Source organism: Xyrauchen texanus, chromosome 39, assembly GCF_025860055.1.
Source record: "Xyrauchen texanus isolate HMW12.3.18 chromosome 39, RBS_HiC_50CHRs, whole genome shotgun sequence".
NCBI lineage: Eukaryota > Metazoa > Chordata > Actinopteri > Cypriniformes > Catostomidae > Xyrauchen > Xyrauchen texanus.
Window position 1 is genome coordinate 14,202,198 of NC_068314.1, and position 22,331 is coordinate 14,224,528.

At 38.1% G+C, this 22,331-nt stretch overlaps 1 protein-coding gene across 1 annotated transcript; it reads right to left on the minus strand.

Moving 5' to 3' along the window:
- Window positions 1–4,618: 4,618 nt before the first annotated feature.
- slc6a1b (solute carrier family 6 member 1b) lies at window positions 4,619–22,000 on the minus strand. The gene is made up of 15 exons (XM_052111064.1): window positions 21,542–22,000; window positions 20,237–20,595; window positions 19,825–19,956; window positions 19,491–19,591; window positions 19,239–19,348; window positions 18,875–19,007; window positions 18,438–18,572; window positions 18,241–18,344; window positions 17,843–17,967; window positions 17,466–17,578; window positions 11,965–12,096; window positions 6,863–6,965; window positions 5,975–6,075; window positions 5,717–5,884; window positions 4,619–5,201 (listed from the first exon to the last, which is right to left on the minus strand). The coding sequence occupies exons 2-15, from the start codon at window positions 20,469–20,471 to the stop codon at window positions 5,094–5,096; spliced, it is 1,800 nt and encodes a 599-aa protein (XP_051967024.1). The 5' UTR covers window positions 20,472–20,595; window positions 21,542–22,000; the 3' UTR covers window positions 4,619–5,093.
- Window positions 22,001–22,331: the final 331 nt, after the last annotated feature.

Genomic DNA, 22,331 nt, shown 5'->3' on the forward strand with positions numbered 1-22,331 from the left:
ACGCCATCAACCACATGATCATTTTGAGTGATCCAGAGGAGGGGCTCTGACATCCAAGCTGCCTGGAGGCATAATGTCTTCCACTGCTGCAGTGTGTGCATGACTGAAATAAAATGTTATCACTCCTTTTTTCAATAGATCCAGGTGGGAATGCATGATCTGGCTGTGTGCTCGGAGCAGCTAACAGGCTAAAGGCTATCACACACTGGCGCCAAACTAATGTTTATGCATAAGCACACCTAAGCATTTTATTACTTTATTGCATCACCTAGTGACATAAACTATCTCTTTTAGAATTTATGGCAGAAAAATTTTAATATGTTTGTTGAAAATGAAAATAGTTGCTGGCTCCAACTGCTAACAGCACTTACATTGTAACCAGTTACTTTAGAAGTTATTATAAAATTTAGAATCTTGTAAATGTCTTATATAATGTTGTGCAATAAATTGTTGTCACATGTGGTTTGAGAGGTGTTTCTGAAATTATTTTGTTTAGATCCCAAACTTTATATTGGGGTGGGCGATATGACCAAAATATTTGGTACAAGTAATTTTATATCATGATAACAATAATATATATTACAATATAGTTAAATAAATAAACACTGAGTTAGGTTCTTGGTGTTTTTAGTAATCTAAGAACAATATAAAATATCTGAAGGAAAATACTGTATTGATATCAATCATAATTCAAACTGAATTTTAGATAGGGTTTTGATGTGTATTTTAAAAACCCAAATAAGTAGCGGGTGTGATCTGCAATTTTTCTGTCACTGGAGCACAAATGACAAGACTGGGATGCCTTCAACTCTCACGTGCAAATGAGTGTTTGAAATTGTGCGTCCGTGCAACACTCGCACAAAACACAGCAGTGTGTGTTTGGATGGAAGGCTTGTTTGGAGTGCGGGATGAATCTCATTGAATTTGCCTTGATGGTCGCTCAAGCGAAATTTAGGGCCTCAGAAGCAGATTCAGTGACATTTTCTTTTATTCTAGACATGCTTTTCATCTAATAACACATGCAGCTGTCAGTGACGAACTATGTGTTTCATAATTTCTCTCATTCTCACATGAAGCCCTGACCACTGATTGACATGCGCACATGGATATTTACATACTCTATATTGACATACATCGATATCAAATTTTTTAAAGCAAAAGCAATTCCACACAATGGAAGATGCATTTTGTCCTTCATAGTGTCCTCTCATCGTCTCATTCAAATGAATTTGAGGAATGAGCAATCGCCAATCGCCAATTTTGTGTTACTGCGAAAGATGTGATAATCCAAAATGTATACCAGTTGGCAAATTTCAACCAGTTTATAATGTCTATCGGTATATCGCACACCTCTACTTTATATCTTACTGTCCCACCTTTATGGCTTTTTTGAATAAAATAAAATCCTGTCCTTAGAAAAAGCTTTCATATAACTGATCTTTTTGTGTTATTGTTCTCAAATTCATATCAAGACAAGTGGCTCTGGTTCCTTTGTGTTTTTATGCTAGTTCCTGCCGATTTTCCTGCAGATAATTGTTGCAGATGTGGTCTTTTGGGAATCATTCACCATTGGAGCTTGATTGTCCTTTATTGGACATTTCAGGTATTGCGTCAGAACAAATTGCCATCAAAAAGTATTTTTATATATCGACCTAAAATTTGGAACAGAACTGAATAACTCATATGGCTTTGATTTTCTAGTATTTTTACATTTCAGTTGATATTTTTTATATAATATTTATTTAATTTAAAAAAAGTATTTTACTTGCACAATAAACTGCAAAGTGTCTTCTTTAAAAAGAGACCAGTTTTAGGTCTGTACTCCCTAGCATTCATGAGTTACAACCATTTAAGTTTGGAAACATCATTTTCTGTCTTTTTCTTTTTTCAAAAAAGGGGAGTGACAGTTAACAGGCTGGGGTGCTACAGAGACCCCACACACGATCATGCGTGCAATTTTGTCAAGCCATAATGGCCGACGACTCTGATGTGTGTGCAAAATTTCATGAAATTATAAGCATGCTAATTGCCTCAAAAATACCAAAATATAGGAAGAATGGAATAATAAAAATTAATGTTTTGCCATGGCAACACTATTTAAGATATCCCTAGACAATTTTATATCAGCAGTGTATTGACATTATTCTAAAGAATTTTGTAGCAATTCATGTAAACATAAGATGGCTATTTCTAAGTCTGTTAAAAGTACCATACTTCCTGCTGCCAGTTGGAATTGCTATGACTGTGACTCATCATAGCCACATAAATGTAATCAGCCCTCATTACCAAACTTACAGCAGAATTTTTATCAAAATCACACAATGCACACAGATGATATAAGGCACTTCCTGTTTCCTATTTTTCGCTAAATTTATTGCTTCGCCATAGGAACACCATTAAAAATATCAAAAGTCTGTTTGATATTTAGCATCTACAATGTCTTGGAATGATGTTGCACAAATTTTGTGCCAGTCACATGAATCCCCTAGGAGGAGAATTTAAAAGTTCAGAACCTGCGATTTTCAGAAAATCCAAAATGACTGACTTACAGTTGGACAGAGATAATGATTGTGAGTATAAACATTGTTTGGCTTTATGAGAACTATATATGTACCAATTTGGTGACTGTAGGTAAAAATGTGGGTGCTACAGAGCCCCCCACCCTGCACGCCCCCCGCAAGTTTGCCCAGCACTAATGGACATCCGCACTTTCTGTATTTGGGCCCTAATAATAAAAATTAGCAGCACAATAGGTCCTCCACACTTTCAGTACTTGGGCCCTAAATAATAATCCTTAGAAGAACAATGGGGTCCCCACACTTTCAGTGCTTGGGCCCTAGTTAATTAAAAAAAAATAAAATAGTGGCATTTTCACTAGTGGTCTCAGACTTTTGGACCTCACTGTTAAATTACAATTGTATTGGGCAAAATATATTAAAACACACGCACACACCTCATAATCTATAATACTTTATTCTTTTATCAGACAACATATGGCATTCATGCTTTTATATAACACCATCTAAAGACATTTATTATATAGTTTTTCTTTACATAGAATATTTTACATTAGGCCCGAACAGTTAGAAATATACAAAACAATATTTTGTTTGACTAGACATATTATCTATGCTCTTATAATCTTTTATTATTGTAATTCATTTGTTAATATTTCTACTCTTTTTTTTTTTACATTTCAGAAAGATATGTGCTTTAGTTGCTGAGATCAATGCATTATTGCAGTAAACAACAAATAATATAAGGTTCTTCAACAAGACAAAAACCTCAAAACGGACATTCACAGATACATTTATACGGTACAGTTTTACAACATTGTTTCAGAGAGAAATTTGATGAGTGTTAAATTTATACATCTTCACAAAAGCGCTTATTGATTGCACATTTTCAACAGACATCTTGCAGGGAAAACATTTACTAATTCATCCAGATCCCTATCACATGTAGCTGCCATACAAGCAAACTAACAGTGTTCTTTTTCAGATACCTTTGTGGCTTTGAAGTTAAAGCTTTGTGCTTTTCATCAGCGGAATTTCAAAATAAAAATGTGGAAAGTCGCCTCTTTCTGTCATACATTATTTCATTAAAATTATTTATTGCCCAACTAGTCTGTGTGCTTTAAGATAATAATATTAATAATTCCTTGACTTATTTTCATATGAAACAACAGCTCAGTCAGTTTTGACATAGAGTACTGGTTTGTCAATGACGTATGACAAAATGACCCTAGAAACCATGGCAACAGACTATAGCTTCTGCTCAGAGCTGATTATTTGCTGAAGGCTGGTCACAGCTATAATCTTTTGTGATCCAGGAGAGCAAATTTTGGTCGCTTTCACCATTATTCCTGAGGAGTGGCATGCAAATGTGGTGAGAATGATTAACAGTGGTTTCACGGGGTACCTATGCCTCAAAAATGACTTTTAATACCATGTGCTTTGCAGTGATGCAAAAAAAATCTCAGATCTGTCAATAGCGCATAAACATGAATTTGGTCCTTCTTACTCTTACATAGAAAACATGTACTAAAACGATCCTAAAAAACACATACAAAGTTATTATTTGTCTTTAAAAAAAATTGTAACAGTCATTTGTGACTTCAATTTGCCCTTGTGGCTAGTAATCTATCATTGCCTAGGACATCTGTAAACCCAAATCCATACTGGTCTTGTGCTTTTCAGGGTATCCCCAAGGGCTGAAGGGGAGAAGTGGTGTTTGAAAAAGTAGTCTTTTTAAAGTTGTAGTAGTCTGGCATGTAAACTTGATAATGATCCAATCTCACCCTGTTCCACATTCAAATTTTTTCAATCCGTGCCTATATATATATATAGACACACACACACACACACACACACACACACACATACACACACACACACACATATATATATGTGTGTGTGTGTGTATGTATATGTATGTATATATATGTATGTATATATATATATATATATATATATATATATATATATATGTATGAGTGTGTGTGTGTGTGTGTGTGTGTGTGTGTGTGTGTGTGTGTGTATGTATGTATGTATGTATGTATATATATATATATATATATATATATATATATATATATATATATTCAGACACAATCAAATACAATTTGATTCTTATCTACAGTTGTATTTTTAAATTGTAATATATTTTTTAAATGTAAAATGATATTGACACAGTGGTTTTGGAATTACATATCGATGCCAAATGTGTAATTATCATTGAATTGACAAGTAATCCTGTGGTAACTTTTTAATTTATTTATCATTATTATTATTATCATATATTTATTTTTATTTTTATTTTTTTTAGAAAGACTGATATCTTGCATATGAAATCAGATCAAGCCTAGAACATTGCTGGATAGATTTGATCATATAGATTTCTGGATCGCATAATGTATATGTTTCCAAAAAAAAAAAAAAAAAAATAATCAACTGTAATCAGGTAGGATTTCCCTAGGAGGTAGGTGATAATATTTCAGAAATGGAAGTCATTGGTTGTGTTCAACCATGATTAATCTTTAATTCTCTCTCTGAATGCTGACTTTTTATAATACGTGGTGGATGAAGGGGGCTTCAGATATAGGCCTCGTCATTGGTTGGGGTGGCGTTTTCAGGTTGCTGTTCGGGCCCGTTCTTTTGACTCTGAACCACTGTTGTGGGCTGAATCATTGTCCGAAGGCGCTGAAAATGTAAAGGAATTCATCAGTTGCCATTTCAAGAAAGATGAAACATTCCTGCTGAGCAAAAAAGCACAAATCATGACCTTGATTGCTAGGATTAGGAAATTAAGACACAATTGAAGCCAAATCCAAACTTTTGCTTCCTTGGTGGGAAATACTGATTCAAGTGTGTCAGGATTATTACTAGCTGCAACCATGGTGTTCACGTTGAATTGAGACTGCTAGTCTCAGAAACCTGCTTTATGTGGAATAAATTATGTCTAATTTATTCAGTCATTCCAAGTCACTGATTGCCTGTTAAAATGGCAAGAACTGGAGAATAATTGATGCAATTAGAATCAACCCAATAGCCACAAAATAGGAACAGTGCATGCTTCACCCCATGCTGGAACTTCAGCATTAATAATGCACGCAATCTAAATCAATTACTTTGTCTTCATTGGAGGCACTTTCATGTGCTCTGACAGATGCACCTGTGGCTGAGGTCTTTCACATGTACTAAAATGGTAGCATTACCTCTTTGTATGAGCCCTTCAGAGTGAGGAACATATAGCCCATGTATCCTGGGATTAGAACCATGGAGGACAGGGCCATGCACCACCCTACACCTTGTCCCCATTTTGGGAACACATAATTATTCATTTTTAGCGGCACCATCTGAAATGCACTGAAGAGGAACACACCCTTTAACAGAAAGAACAAAGAGTTAATGATGAGTTAATTTTTCACCGTCTTAGAATTGCTTCTACACAAAGATACTTTAAGACTACTTACCGCCACAATCAAAGGCGTGAATGCAACCCAGCACAGCTTCCACCAAATGCACGGCTTATATCCAATCATCTCCTCAATGTTACCATAGAATTTATTGACACCTGCAGCAGGCACAAAATAAGAGAGTACAGGGTTATTTGCTTCTTGCAATTACAATTATACAGGTTCATATTCATTAAAATTTACTGACTGTGGAAATAAGACTGGCACTGAGATTTACATGAATTATAAAGATGTTTGATAATAATTTGCATGGGTTATGCACTGTGTCTGGATGTAAAGAATAAAAAGGCAAATTAATGACTAGTACAAACTATAACCAAAGCAATGATTTAGTGGTACATATCTATGACATATAATAACATTTCCATTCATCAAGGAAAATTTTTGTTTAAAATGTACATATGTCTATAAGGGAAAGTGTATGTCTTGCACTGAGAAAAAAAAAATGCTCCATGTGGTAACGTAGAATGTACGTTATGGTTTTATTCAAGTTAAAATAATTTTTTAACATCACTGAATAAACCTGAATACACAGTTACACCAACAAAATTCATTTTAGGGTTAGATCAGGTAGAAACTGCTCCATATGGCAAGTGAACAATTGCAAGTTATCACTTTTTACAGTGTAGAAGTTTTTTCTGCCTGAAATAGTTCATTTTAAATAGACCTTTGGTGTGTTGAGTATTTTTAGTACATTTATTCCACATACTCTCTCCTAAAACTGAATAATAAAAGTATATTAATAATAGAAGAATTAAAATACAAAATGTAAAAAAAAATTCTGATGAACTATGATCATTTCACTACCAAACTACATATAATCTGAATAGAAAAATGACATTTACCCATTAAAACGTTTGCCAAAATGCTGAATGTGGTATTTACCATAGAACCAGGAAATGGAGATGCATTCAAAGAACACCAAGAACAGCAGACACATTCCACTAGCAGAGTAGTAGTCAAACAGTTTGAACACATAGAGGCCACCCTGTAGACAAAAGAATTTCCATGATTAGTGATAACATTTATTCATTTAGATTATTTTGGAAAATCTATTTAAAAAAAAAAAAAAAAAAAAGTAATGTAGTGTTTTGAGGTTCAATGGCTGAGGATATGTTTTATTATACATGCGCATTAAAAGGCAAGCTTTCCTTTTTGGCTTACAAAGGAGAGATAGGTAATCACATGAATGGGTTTTGCATTTATGAAGTATATGAGTAAGGATTACATTATTTAAGCAAGCCACCCAATTGTTAAAATTGTTGTATCTTAGTGACTTGCTATACTGCCATGTGAAGTGTGCTGTGTATTCAAGTCAACATGAAACAACATGTAGAACCCATTTCCGTAATGTGACATACTTCCAAGAGAAAGGGAATTGATTGGATAATGCAAAGTGGGCATTCCATACCAAAATGGAGCCGCCCTTTAATTGCTCAAAACTTTGGGAAATCTGTAAAGCCAGATAGGCCTAAGTATTTGCAAGTCATTGACACCAGTTTTCTTGTAAGGAGTTCTATAGGCTACCTTTTGTTTATTTTTTATATTTTTTCACCACATAGCCTACTGTATATATTTTGAGCTGCCACTTGTTAGTTAAAAAACACATAAAAAAAGAGAACACGGCTTTTTCTAAGTAAAAAAATATGTCTTTTTCAGTTTTGTCATTTGTGCCATGAAAGATTAGGTTGAATGCCCATACAACGTGTTTTGTGTACCTAATTCAAACAAACAAATAGAATGTTGACAAATAAATGTTTTCTCATAAAGATTTTGTATAAAACAATAGTTCCCATTCTGTCACTCACTCGAAGTTGTGTCGATGTAGTGACAGTAGGTGTTGCACTTAGGAGCCCCAGACACCTCTGATCTTTTAGAAAAGTGGAATTTGCATGCCACTCTCCCAGATATACGGGTATAAAAGGAGCTAGAATGCAACCACTCATTCAGACATTTTCTTCAGAGCCGAGCGGTTGTGTTCCAGAGTGAGCTGAATTCCTCCACCGATCCATTCACCTCAACAAAAGCTGTTGGATTTATGCCACATTACAGCGGCTTCTCCCCCTCTTGCAACGGTTGAGTGCAGAGAACACCCCTGGGTGCTTCAGCAGCCTAAAAGAGTATATTTCCCTTCTAAAAGAGTGGCACTAACAGAGAGTGTAACTTTAAAGATGCTTTTCAATTTGTGTATATTTCCTGGTTGCAATTGTTATCTCTCTGCTTCCCAGGGCCGCGATCACTGCTTCACACGCTGGGCGCTGCCAACGCATGGACAGCGTTCGTGGACGGGTCATGTTCTCACTGCGAGAGCATGATTATGGCAATGCTCCAGTTGTGGTATTCCCCAGGGAAAGCCACTCCAGCGGCTCCCCGATAAGGTCCTTCTACCTACGGGTTTGAGGCCACGTCAGTTAGCACTGGGAGCGATTTGGTGATTTCAATTACATCATCAGAGAGTGGTCTGGTTCAATCTGACACCATGTGCAGCTGACGGCCATGCTAGCGCGGGGAGCTGCGAGTGTTGAGCTGGAGTCGAATCCTCAGCTTACTCCTGAACCCTTGTGGCGGGCACCTTTTACTGCCATGACCCGGTCTCTGAGCTTCTCCGCTCTCACTACCCTCGACGGTGTGGCTGCCAGGGGGTACTTGGGGATTCCCCTGGTGGATAAGGCGATCGCGGTGCACCTGGGCACGCAAAGCACTGCCACCTGGTGGGGCCAATACACCTGTCCAGGGCCTGTAGGTTTACGTCATCACTGGCGAACAAGGCCTGCAGTGCCGATGGACAGGCCGCCTCCGCCTTGCACGCCACGGCTCCTGCAAGTGCACCAAGCCGAGGCACTCAGAGAACTGCACGGGGGAATTTCTGACCCGAGATTGATGTAGGAGCTGCGCTCGGCGACCGATCTCACCCTCCGGGCAGCGAAGGTCACGGAGGAAAGAACACCACTTAGCGAATAGACACTGTCTCCAAACAGAGGTTTTCAGAGAAACTCGCTGCCGGCCCAGTACATGTGCTAACTAGGCCCTGCACTGGGGTAGATGCTCCACATGCACTGGTTACCCCATTGGTAACCCTGTGTGATGTACTTTCCGCAAAGTGATAAACCGTGTCCTCCTTGGACAGAGGTCCTTCTGCCCCTGGTCACCATGTCTGTAGAAACTCCTCTCCCCTCGGTTTGGATCTACCACGGGACCTCTCCACATGAGATGCTTCTAACAGGGTTCGGTAAGACCATGTGATGTATTTCCACTCAAATGCCACCACGTGATGTATCGTGGTGTCCTCCTCTTTGGGGGGACACACCCGACGTGGTCCCTATATGGCCCCCAGCTGAACGATTTCGTACCTTTTGGGGAGAAAAAAAAAGAGGCCGTGGCTGGGTCAGTCGGTCCTTGTTTTTTGATCTGTTGACTTGTCCCAAAGGTGCAGGGGACCGTTTGACACCTACAAGAACATTGGGCGAGGTTATGCGACGGCTGGCTGTGCTGGCTACGAGGAACACAGAGGTCTGCCCATCTTGCACTGCCAGTCCACATAACACAGTTAGTCATAGCATTTTGTATAAGGACCCCTAGTGTCACTACATCGACACAATGTCGAGTGGGTGACAGAAGGGGAATGTCTCAGTTACTGTTGTAACCTCCGTTCCCTGATAGAGGGAATGAGATATTTTGTCCCTCCTGCCACATCACTGAACTACCCGCTGAAATGACCGGGACATTGTCTCGGCTCCTCAGCACAAAGCCTGAAAGAGTGGTTGGATTCCAGCTCCTTTTATACCCATATGTCTAGGGGAGTGGCATGCAAATTCCACTCGCCAATTCCCATTGACGTTTCTTCAAAGATCAGAAGTGTCTGACTTCCAAGGGTGACCCCTAGCGTCACTACATCGACACAACGTCCCGTCTCGTTACAACAGTAACCGAGACGGTGTTATCACAATCTTTATGACAATCAAAAAGTTAGCAGACATGAAGCAAGTTAATAATTTTGATCAGGGGCGTAGCAGTCATTTTAAAAGTGGGGTGGACTCAGCTATCACTAGGTGGCTCGCACAGACCAAACACTTACAGCACAGTATTTATATATTACATTATATATTAATATAGTATTATATTATTATATATGTATTATATACTTGTAGTATTTGCAGGATACTAGATTAAAATATTGCAAATTAAGTGCAAAATTTAGCAGATTTAGTGGCAAAAATAAAGGACATCTTATGGAGCACTTGCTTCTGTTTTACACATGACAATAAAAGACTGAGTACAAGCTGATCCTGAATAAATTATTTAATTATTTACAATAATGGCTATTTTTTTACTCTGTGCTTGTGCATTATGGGATTTAAATGTAGCCAAGTGGCTCAAGTGCTTTGGCTATGTTCACCAAAATTCGTTCATATTCATTTAATGATTTGTTCAGTGACCATTTCTGGTGATGCCACCTGGAGATGTCTTGTGGGAAATGAGTTAGTCACTGAATTAATGATCAAAAGAACATTTTAATCCTTTAAAAGTTGTATGTCTACAGACCTTTGTATGCACGTTTTATGCATTATAAGAACAAAGCAAATCTATAATTTCCCTACAGTTTGTTAGCTGCTGAGTATAACTTTTATCAAAAATATAACAATAATAGTCTTATATTATTCTGACTTTCAATAATGTTCATAGGTTTTCATGTATAAAAAAGCATGTCTACAAATCTATTGACTTCAGTAAAATGCATGTGTTCTATGAATACTGCAGATCTATCTTATATCTTACAGTTTGTTGACTGTACACCAACATAGAGGTAAAAAACAGGACCTGATATTAAAAATAGCTTTACATATTTAACACAGATCTAGTAATTTGCTTAAATTTTCAAAAAGAACCGATCAAACTTTAAACTCACAAACACAATGTAAAATGCATAACTTAATGAAGACTCAGGTGCTGATATAAACTTAAATTACTATGTGTGCTTAAAAGAAGGATTGTCATTTTTTTTTTCTGCAGAGCATTTCACATAATGATGCCAATCAAGAACGACATGCCGAAAAACAACTCTTGTTTGTGTGTTCCTCATCTCTATATTATTCATTTAAATCAATATCAATGCAAATAACATTTTTATAAATGAGCATTGTTGAAAGCAACTTTGTAGAAATGAATGGAGCCACGTTGATTAGACTGTCTCACTGACAGCCTATAACATAAGGGTTGTTTCAGCTCAAGAAACTCACCTGTGATTGGCTGGATGGTTGCTCAGTCAGCCCAATGTAACAAAACGCAAAGAATACTGTAGACAAATCAACCATTTGGACTCGGTATGGGTTTAGCTTGAAAAAGTGTGGGGGACCGAATAACCTTTTTAAAAGAGTTTGGGTGACATGTCACCCACGTCCCCCCTGGCTGCTACACCCTTGATTTTGATGAAGATTAGAAAAGCATTAAGAAATTAAATAATATTCATTATAAGAGTTAAGAATGTAAATAGCGTTCCTATAGTTTTATTCTGTATATTACCCTTTAAAAAAATACATATAAATTATATTTTGTATTTGTATTCAATTGAATACATGCATTTTAACATATGACAACAGCTATGTGTTTACTATTCTTATAAACAATACATCAATATTGGACCAACAAATTTTGCCATTCTGACAGTCATGCCTGATCTCTCTGTAGCCTTTATATAACAGTTTGAGGTTGTATTGTTGTTGAACTCTGCAATTTCATTACATATCTCAGCAAAAGCACTCAAATGTTTGTGCACTAAGAGGTGAACTTACTTAATGCAACTTCAAGAGCTTTTACTCTGCTCTTTTTATAAAAAAAAATCCTATTTTTAGATTAGATGTCCCATCATCTGTATTGGCATAGAGTGTCATCATGATCATCCTCCTACTCTTTCAGAGGAAAATGTGAAACCCACATATAGAAGAGAAGATGTCTGTAGCCATGTGGGGATTGTTGGAAGGTGTATTTACCTGCGTGATGTTTGACAGGCCAATCAAATAAGACACAAGGCAGACAACAGCGATGAAGATCTCTCGTCTTCCTCGCAGCAAGTATGGGAACTCATCCACAAGAGCAGTGATGAAGCCCTCCACCGTACAAAACTACATAAAATATAAAACATTATTGAGCATTTATTTTGTAAGATTTGTTTGAATTTAAAGAGCACACTGCAAAGTAAACCTTTTGTTAAGCAACATCTAAATTAATTATTTTTCTTGCACGGTTCCATGGAATACTTGATTCTAACTGATAAATCACATCATTCTGTGGTCCAATATTTTTGTTTACTGACTGCTAAGCTGTATAATTGACCATTGTCCCAGGTACTGTACATAATTTCTTCTTGCATATTAAACTCATTTAAACTCAGATCAATAAAGCAGTTCATGTTCATTTATTTATTTGGTAAACTGCCATGTAATTAGCAGCATAGTTATCCTTTCAGTATTATTTTCTCCATTAAAAAGTTTTACTCCTAAAGATATTAATTGTAATTTTGAAAAATATGTATAAAAACATGAGACAAGGACTCTAGACATATCAATAACCTTATAAAAGGTGCCATTTTAGAACCACATGACCAGCTGAATACTACTTGCTTATTAAAGGAATAGTTCACCCAAAAAATTAAAATGCTGATAATTTACTCACCCTCAGGCCATCCAAGATGTATCTGAGTTTCTTTCTTCATCAAAACAGAATCTAAGATTTTTAGGATTTAATTTCTGGCCTCCTCCTTTAAACAATGCAAGTGAATGTACTCTATTTTTTGATGGTCCAAAATGCATATTTAGGGTGCATCAAAATTATCCACAGGACTCCAGTTGACAAATAAAGTTGTTCTGAACCCAAACGATTGATTATTTTTAAAAGCATAACAATACTTATAAACGTTTTAAGTAAAAAAGTTTGTGTTGCTGTGATGCGCGCTCATGAGAAGGATGACGTAAGCTTGTTGGTAAGGTCATGCGTCAGATGGAGGAGGAGGCAGGAAGCGCATCATTGTTTACAAGAGAAGGAGCGCTGTACAAAATGTGATTGTCTTTGCTGTAGATTTGTTTTGTTCAAAATGGTTGTTCCCTTTACAAAAAGCTTCACTAGGATGCTGCGGTGAGAGAATCCTACGTTGTGACCAGCTGTGAATATGTGTGTAACACGTCAATGAACATTGACCGGAATTTATAGCCTCGCTGGTGAGATCATTAGATCCATCTGTGGCCAGGCTATAAATAGATGCGTCACCAACGAGTCGTCAGATCCTTTTTTCTTCAGAGCCATTCTGTGTGTGTGTGTGTGTGTGTGTCTCACAAGCCTGTCAAAACTTTCTTCCCTTTGTTAGGAGTAAGAAATTGTTAGGCAGTGCGCAGAACTTTCTTTCTCTTCTCTCTTTGCTCTGAAAAAGAAGATATATATATATATATATATATATATATATATATATATATATATAAAAGAGAGAGAAAATGCCAGAGAGTCAAGGCAAATGATGCGTGTTCCCCTGTCAACGTTCTATGACTGATAGGGACACGCATCAGTTATGCTTTGTTTGTTTGGAGGAAGAGCATGCTGCTCTCGCATTGGGGCAGGGCGGGTGTGCGCATTGCGACCTACTTTCGGTCAAAATGCTTCACGCTCGCCTTGCTTACTTCCGAGAGCCCGCACCCACACTTCATTCGTGGGGCTCTCGTATGGATCTGGTTGAGGAGCGAGAGACGGGTCCGTCCCTTTCGCTCTCTCCTCAGCTCCAGCTGGTCCTTCCCGTGATCTTGAAGCGTGCACTGGTGCTGCTTCAGTTCATGAGGGGTACCTTGATTCTCTTAGGTCTGTGGACTTCGAGTTACCCACATCTGAGCACTCCAAACATGATACCTTAATGCTCCAAATTGGAGGACAGATTTCTGTCTGGTGGCCAGGGGAAGGGAATGCCTCATCAGTCCCTTCCCTTCTTTGATGACATCCACAATGAGCTTTCTCGTTCGTGGAGGAAGCCTTATACTTCTCACGTTCACGTGCCCTCGACGTCGTTATATTCGACTATCGTGGGTGCTGAGGCGCGAGGGTATTCAATGATGCCGCCGGTCGAAGAGACACTCGCGGGTTATCTCTCGCCGGGTTCTGCATCATCATTGAAAAAAACGCTCTCCCCACTAAGCCATGCAGGACTACCTCCATGCTAGTGGGGAGGGCTTACCATGGCCGTGTTACAGGCTTACCAGGCTGACCTACTGAAAGACCTGTGTGCGGGTGCAATGCTTGATGAAGAAGCCTGCTCTGAACTTCGTCAGGCCACAGATCTATCTCTTCGTGCGACCAAGCAGACAGCCCGTGCTATTGGCCGGTCTATGTCTGCCTTGGTCAGCACAGAGAGGCATTTATGGCTTAACCTTTCGGGCATCAGGGATAAGGACAGAGTTTTCTTACATGATGCCCCAGTTTCGCCTTCTGGTCATGAATATGGACGCCTCCCGATACCTCACGAAACCTCTTCACTCCCGCAGCCTTTGGTGTTTCGGGTGATAGAGGCTTCCAACAAAGAGTTGGGTGTACCGTTGCTTCCTGCCTTAATCTAGGACGCGGAACACTCAACACCCCCTCAACAGGAAGTGTCGAAATTAATACCCATCTCAGAGAACCTGGAAACATCTGCCATGTATTTCTATATGGGTTCTGAAGACAGTAGAAAGAGGCTACAGAATTCAATTTGCCCTCCGCGTTTCAACGGCGTGATTCCCACTACCGTAAAACCGGAGAAGGCATGTCAACTGTGGAAAGAGCTGCAAAATCTTTTGGTCAAAGGGGCCATAGAACGTGTTACCCTTCCAGAGAAAGAGTCAGGCTATTACAGCAGATACTTCCTGGTTCCCAAGAAGGGTGGGGGGTTGCGTTCGATTTTAGATCTTCAAGGCTTGAACTGCTCAGTCAGGGTGTTCAAGTTCAAAATGCTAACTGTCAAGACGGTCGTGTCTCAGATCCAAAATTACGATTGGCTGGTCACGATCGATCTCATGGACGCATATTTCCATATTGGAATTCTGCTACACCACAGGAAGTCCCTGAGGTTCGCTTTCAGGGACGAAGCCTTCCAATATTGGGTTCTTCCATTCGGCCTAGCCCTATCACCCCGCACATTTACGAAATGCATGGATGCAGCACTGGCACCTTTGCGACTCCAGGGAATCCGAATTCTGAATTATATAGATGACTGGCTGATCCTAGCACAGTCTCAAGAACTGGCAGTTCAGCACAGGGATATTGTCTTGGCTCATCTGTGTTCTCTGGGCCTGAGACTCAATGTCGGGAAGAGCGTTCTTTCTTCTACCCAGGGAATTACCTATCTGGGGGCTATATGGAATTCGTTCCTGATGTAGGCACAGTTGGCTCCCGCTCGTATCATGTCCATTCAGAACTCCCTGAGCAAACTCAGGCTAGGTCAAGGTTGCACTGTTTACCAGTATCAACAAATACTAGGTCTCATGGCATCTGCATCCACAGTGATTCCTTTGGGACTTCTCCATATGAGACCGTTTCAGCTGTGGCCAAAAGCCAGGGGATTTCATCCAAGGGCCAGTCCCCTAAGGCAAATAAGGGTTACGTGCCGAGCGCTTCGTTCCCTTTCTAAATGCAAGCCAGGAAAAATATAAACTTTACATCAATTGGGTATACATGATAATGAGCGATTGAAGCTCTGGCTTATCGCGCTGAACCTGGATATCAGTACCAGTAAATTTTACAAAGGATCGATACAAAGGATCGATATCTGAATTCATCAGCTGTGCCCATGCTGTTTATCCAGCAAACTCAGGTATGTGTGAAAACTTTGACATTGTCACGCCTCCCTCGGGCTCTGCACCTCCCTCAGCGCTCCGCACCTCATCACACGATTTCTTATTCACCGCACCTGCACTCAATTAACTCGCTCATCACTGCCTGCATAAATAACTCACCTTCACGCTACTTCACTGTGTAAACCCTGTAAATCTCAGTAAATGCTCTCTCATTGGTTTCACTAACTACAAAATGTGTAGCTTGAATTCCTGACAGTCATATAGCCTATATATTTCTGCTAAAGGAAAAGCACAAGTAGATAACGCAACAGCATTGCTCCAAAATAAAGGATGGTTATTTACTGCGGTAATGTTTATTTATTTATTTATTATTATTTGTAAATTATAATTTTTTTTTATTTTTATACTGTTTTGAAATTTTTTTGGCTGTTTTGGTTTGTGAATGGCGCTTGGTCTGTAGTCTGAGCAAGTTTCTCTTGTAAACAATGACGCACTTCCTCCTCCTCTACATGACGCGTGACCTTATCAAAGAGCTTATGTCATCCCTCTCATGAGCGCACATCACAGAGATGTATGGAAGTGAACATTTGTAGTTAAAAAGTATATAAGTATTGTTTTTTTTCTAAAAATTATAAATTGTTTGGGTTTAGAAGAACATTATTTGTCAACTAGAGTCGTGTGGATTATTTTGATGCAAAATAAATTTGAAAATCTTAAATTCTGTTTTGATGAAGAAAGAAACTCAGATACATCTTGGATGGCCTGAGGGTGAGTAAATTATCTGCAAATTTTCATTTTTGGGTGAACTATTCCTTTAACCGTCTTGTTATTGGGCACTTTCACTCTTGAATTAAATGAATCATAGCTGATTGTGAATAGTGAATTTCCACAAAGGCATCTGTAACTGAAAACTGTTGATTTTGAATGTTGTTGCATCCACACCACTAGGTGTCACTGTAAGTCCAAGATGACAAAAACAGTTACTGAGTGCATTGTTTCATTGTTTGTTCATGTTAGTTCATAAATGCATTAACTGGTGCTAAAGTATAGAAATTTTATTTTAAAAATTTATAAATTGAAATGAACATTATTTGAGATTAATAAATGCTGTAAAATTATTGTTAATTGTTAGTTCATGTTAACTAATGTAGTCAACTAGTATTAACAAATGGAACCTTACTGTAAAGGGCTGCCATTTTATTTAGTCATTTTTAGAAGATCAAGCAGAAATAGAACTTTAAGATAAAAGTTGCATGCTACCACTTGTTCATATAACCAAATCATCCTGATTTCATTTGGTTACACCAGCGAAAGTCCTTTTTAAATGCAGATCAGGTAGAAATAGCACCATAAGTTAAGAACAGCACATTTTCACTTTTTAGTGTGGTGTATTTGAGTTTTTTTGGTAAATCAACAATACTGGATTTTTGTCTGATATTATTTTTTAGTTACTAATATATTATTATGTTTCTAAAAATGTTTGAAAACATACAGTTTAATTCAGATGTATGTGGTATCAAACAACTTACGGAAATCAACTCTAGCCAGTAGCTATCTCTCAGAGTTCCTATTAAAACTAAATGAAATTAAACGGTAACTTTAAGGAAATATAGACTTTCTATGGCCAAACTGAAATGTCTAAAACCATTAATAGAGTTTTACCCCTAGAAAAACATGTGCTTTACCTGACTGTCAATACCAAGCATAAGCAACATTGAGAAAAACAGAATTGCCCAAAGTGGTGAAACTGGCAGCTGGGTGACTGCCTCTGGGTAGGCCAAGAATGCCAGCCCTGGCCCTGGGGAGAAAACAATTATAATAAAAATAAGCTTTGTAATAGGCTACAATGCAATACACAATCTCCAATGTCTCCCTTTTAGTGCAAAGCTGGTCCTTTTTTAATGAAAACTTGAAACATGAAACACATTGTTGGCCACACATAATTTCTCATTGATTAATAATTGAGGCCACATGTCAAAATACTTCAGCACTATTGGGTCATTATCTAATTTAACTTTTTCAAGCAGTACTTTTATGATTAACTGATATCCATCATAACTACCTGATGCAGCCACGTCTGCTATGGGCCGTTGTGTGATGTGGGCCATGAAGCCCACGATAGAGAAAATTACAAATCCAGCAAACATACTGGTGAAGGAATTGATGCAGCAGACGATGATAGAATCTCTGAGAAGCAGACACAAGTGTGTGATTGTTTAGTTATTAATAATTGATCTTTCCTATTTTCTATTTTATTGTCTATCCAATTCTATTAAGGGTTACAAGGAACCATCTTTTGCAAGCAAAACCTCTTTGAGAAATGAAAAACTTATTTTGAAGCACAAGAAACTATAAAACTAAAACACATTTTCGTAATTTAAGTAGTGTTTGTTCCAGTACGTAGAAAGGAAATGATTATCATTTAAATGCCTCTCAATAAATCTTACAATTGCTGCATACTTGTATATGTTATTGTTGTGAGGGTTGTAGCTTCCAAGGGCAATGAGAGAGCCCAGGCCCAGACCATAAGAGAAGAAGATCTGAGTGGCTGCATCAAGCCACACCTAAGAGAACAAACAAGACATGGTAAAGATTCACCAAATTATACGCCTGTGAACAAGTGTCTATTACCGTATGGTAATTATAAAGCGCTCTACCTCCGATTCTTTCAGCTTGCTGAACTCAGGCGTGATATAGAACAAAATGCCCTCTTTCGCTCCAGGCAGTGTCACTCCACGGATGAAAAGAATAAATAGCATGAAGTAGGGGTATGTGGCTGAAAAATATACTACCTGAAAGACAGATTAGCACTGTTAAGATAAAAGCCTGCCTGCTTTTATTCTGGCTGCTCACAATATGAATACTGTGTGATAACATGCAGTGGGTCTACCAAAAGAAAAATAACAATTAGTGAGCTAAGTAAAACAGGAAAGCATTTCATTACTGACACATTGTGAAGGGTTGAATTTTGAATATTTTAATATAAGTCTATTTAACTATTTGGAGATATATATTGTGTATACAGTATATTGTTGTAATTAACAAATATTATGCATTGTTTGGAAAAGCATAGAAGAATCTCTTTCATTCTTACCTTTCCAGTCCAGCCTACACCCTTCCAGATGCAGAAATATACCAGAACCCAGGCAATGGCCAGTGTTATTGCTAGTGGCAGTCTTATCTCTCCTGGCTTTTCCAAACCATCAGTCATTTGATGCATGTTACGTCTGAGAGGCAAAGGGAATAAACATTATTAGAAAATGTTGGTCTTGAATTAGGTCTGCCAGACCACGTAACCTACAAACAATTTGAAACTGAGCTAATCTAATTGACGATGCAAATCATTCAACTGTGGTTGTTTGCCAAAAATAGCACAATAGCTGCATTTTTGTGAAACAACAGTGGTTCTTTTACATAGCTGAGGACAAAAGAATAGTGTTTGCATCTTGCTCCCTTACTCCCAAAACTCCACGACAGCACTAGTCATGTTGGCGGTGTTTGCCATGCTGTAGTTTGAGAAACATTTTTCTGTATTCCAAGGGTTGTCACAAGATTTCCATGGGAGCTCCTGAAACAGGACATTTCAAAGAGGACAATCCCTGAAACAGCAGTGTTTATGCAGTTCAATAGTCTAGTCATTCTTTGTCATGTATTTTAGTAACTATGTGAAGTTGTGTGATATTCATTTATGCCTAAAGTAGAAAACTTACTGTGGTGAATGAATTATAGAGATAGTAAATTGCCCAGGCAATTATGACGATGTAGTAAATGTTAAGCCAGAAAGACAGGACTGCTGCTGCCAGGCCAACACCTATGAAAATTATGGAAATATGTGCACTATAATAACTCCACTAAAATAAACTATTAGTTTGTTGAAGACTACAAAATAATATATATAATAAACATATTTATAACTGAGAGCATTAATTGGAGACTATGGAATGACAACATTTGCATGTTTCTGAACAGTATATAGTGGACAATGACAATTCATAATTATTTTGACAGGGCTATGCATGTGTTCAACATTGTTATCAGGATTACCTTTGAACATTGGAGCCAGTTTCCACACTCCAAGACCACCAATGGAGGTATATTGACCAAGGGCAGTTTCCAGAAGAAACAACGGGACCCCAGCAAATATAAGGGTCAAAAAGTAAGGAATCAAGAAGGCTCCTAAACAACAACAGAGTAATAAAAGGTGAAAGAGATACACATTCAAAATACGTATCCGTTTTTTGAATCTACTGTTATGGTAATATCGAGGATCTTTGCGCTTCCAATGATTGCGCACTTTGCGCATAAACTAGACAGACAATAGACAGCAATGTATATAAATGTATATATGTTACTCAGTCAGCAGATGGATTTTTGTTGCTTTTTTTTTTTTTTTTTTTTTTTGATCTCCGTTAGCTTTGAGAAAGGACATGGAAAAAAGACAGCGACTTATCTTTACCTCCTCCGTTTTTTCCGCATAGATAAGGAAATCTCCAGACATTGCCAAGTCCAATCGCATAGCCAACACATGACAAAAGAAAGTCAAATTTCCCCTGCCATGTTTCTCTGTCAGGAAGTTCCTTTTTCTTCTGAACTTTCACCACCAGTGTTTTGGGTTTGTCATTGGCGGTGGGCGCTTCGTTCACCTCTGTTAAAACGTGTCCATCGGAGGCTTTCGTGCCGTTCGTGGCCATGTCTCTGGGTTTGGTCCTGGCGGTCGGACGGGAGAGTTCAGCACCGGTCCACGTAGACAGCAGCTTCGCGGTTCGCGTAACCAAAGACTACAGTCAAAAAACCGTCAATGAAGCCGACTCCGACCTAGAAGGTAATGGTAGAAAATATCGTTTAGATATACGTGTGCCCTTGATTTTCATTACATACATTTTGTATATATATATTGACGAACAAAGAAATATAAAAAATGCACGTGTTTGGCTCACGTTATAAAATGTCAAGTTCGGATAAATCACGTTTCGTACACGCGTTTTGTACAGTTTTAAATGACTAATAATCAATTTTAGTAGGCTGCACCTGAAACCTCAGCGATATGAATCGTAATATTTTACTTTTGAGCAACAGACTGAAAATATTTAAAAACTGAATTCAGGTTAAAGGAGAGAAATTAAGACTTTTTCGGAGTCATACAAATCACATCCTTCGCGTTTGTGCAGTCGAACAGTTCAAATAATCTCCTAAAATTTGTTTATATATATATATATATCCACTGCTACCAACGCGACAAAACGTGCTAAATCTCGAATGCAGCGGTTATAATGAACAAAGCTTGGAGTTCAGAACTGTGCGCACGGAGAGGGCTTGAGGACGCGCTGAACAGCGTACTCAAAAAGTCTCAGTAAACATGGCAAAGTCGCGGTATAGAAAACTCCTTTCATTCTAGCTGTAGCCTGTAAATGGGTCTCAGGCGACTGTTAAACTAAGATTGACTAAATACTAAAATATACTAAAATAAGTGACAGCGAACAGTGCGTAGAAATTTTGTAGACATTGCATTCGCCTGACACGCGCATGCAAACATACATTTTCACATGGATAAAAGTCGATTATTTTAAGGTAGAAGTTTATTAAAACTATTATTTTACGTTTGAGCATTAGAAATAACTTAGAAGCAAATATATATTTCACTAAAACCTGGGCATAAACAATGAAAAAAAAAAAAAAAAGTGGCGCGAGTTACTATTAAAATAGGCTACCTAAAAATCCCATTACTGGATTTTGTATCAATGAAATTTCATGATTTACTCACACTAGAACAGTTTTCCCCCCCACCCCTGCCAGAACGGTTGTGGCGGTGTGTATCCGTTGGTTCCTCTTCAAGACGAACACTTGTAATTTCACTTGTCCAAACCAGTGCAAAATGTCCCCATAAAGTCAAGTGAAGCAAACAGCTATCCTGAGGGGAAAGGTGAATGTGGGTCTGGTTGCCTGGTGCTGTCCAATGCTGTGGTGCTGAAGGACAGGGGGAAAGAGTCAGAGAGAGGAGCAGCTCCGTCTACCATGAGCGTCCGGTGATGTTACAAGAAGCACAGATCCTCATTCTCAATGTCAGCTCAAAGTCGACCCTCCCTGAACACAACATTTCCACAACTGAGATCCCAGACACTGAGCACCTTCTCCTTTCAACGCTTTTTATATCCTTTGTGTGTTTTTTTTTTCGTTGTTGTTTATTTTTTTGTTGTTGTTTTTTTGTTTGTTTGTTTTTGCCATCAACTTGCGTTTGTGTGTGCATGTGCGATCACACGTGTTTTATCATTTGACTGACATTAGCCACTAACAGTTGTTACTTTATGCAGGTCTATCTATTTTAATTGTAACTTCTTAGACCTTTCTGTTGAAAAAGTCTTATTCGTTGCTTTAATAAGGTTTTAAATGTATGAATGCATTTGGATCAGACATAAAAATAAGCAAACCAAAATACAAGTTGGTGTATATTAAAGAATTGTGATATTTTTTAAACATAATTTCTATGTTCTATTTTCAAAGCACAATCTCTTTTTGTTCATCGATTTTCCTAATTATGGACTAGTTCCATAGAC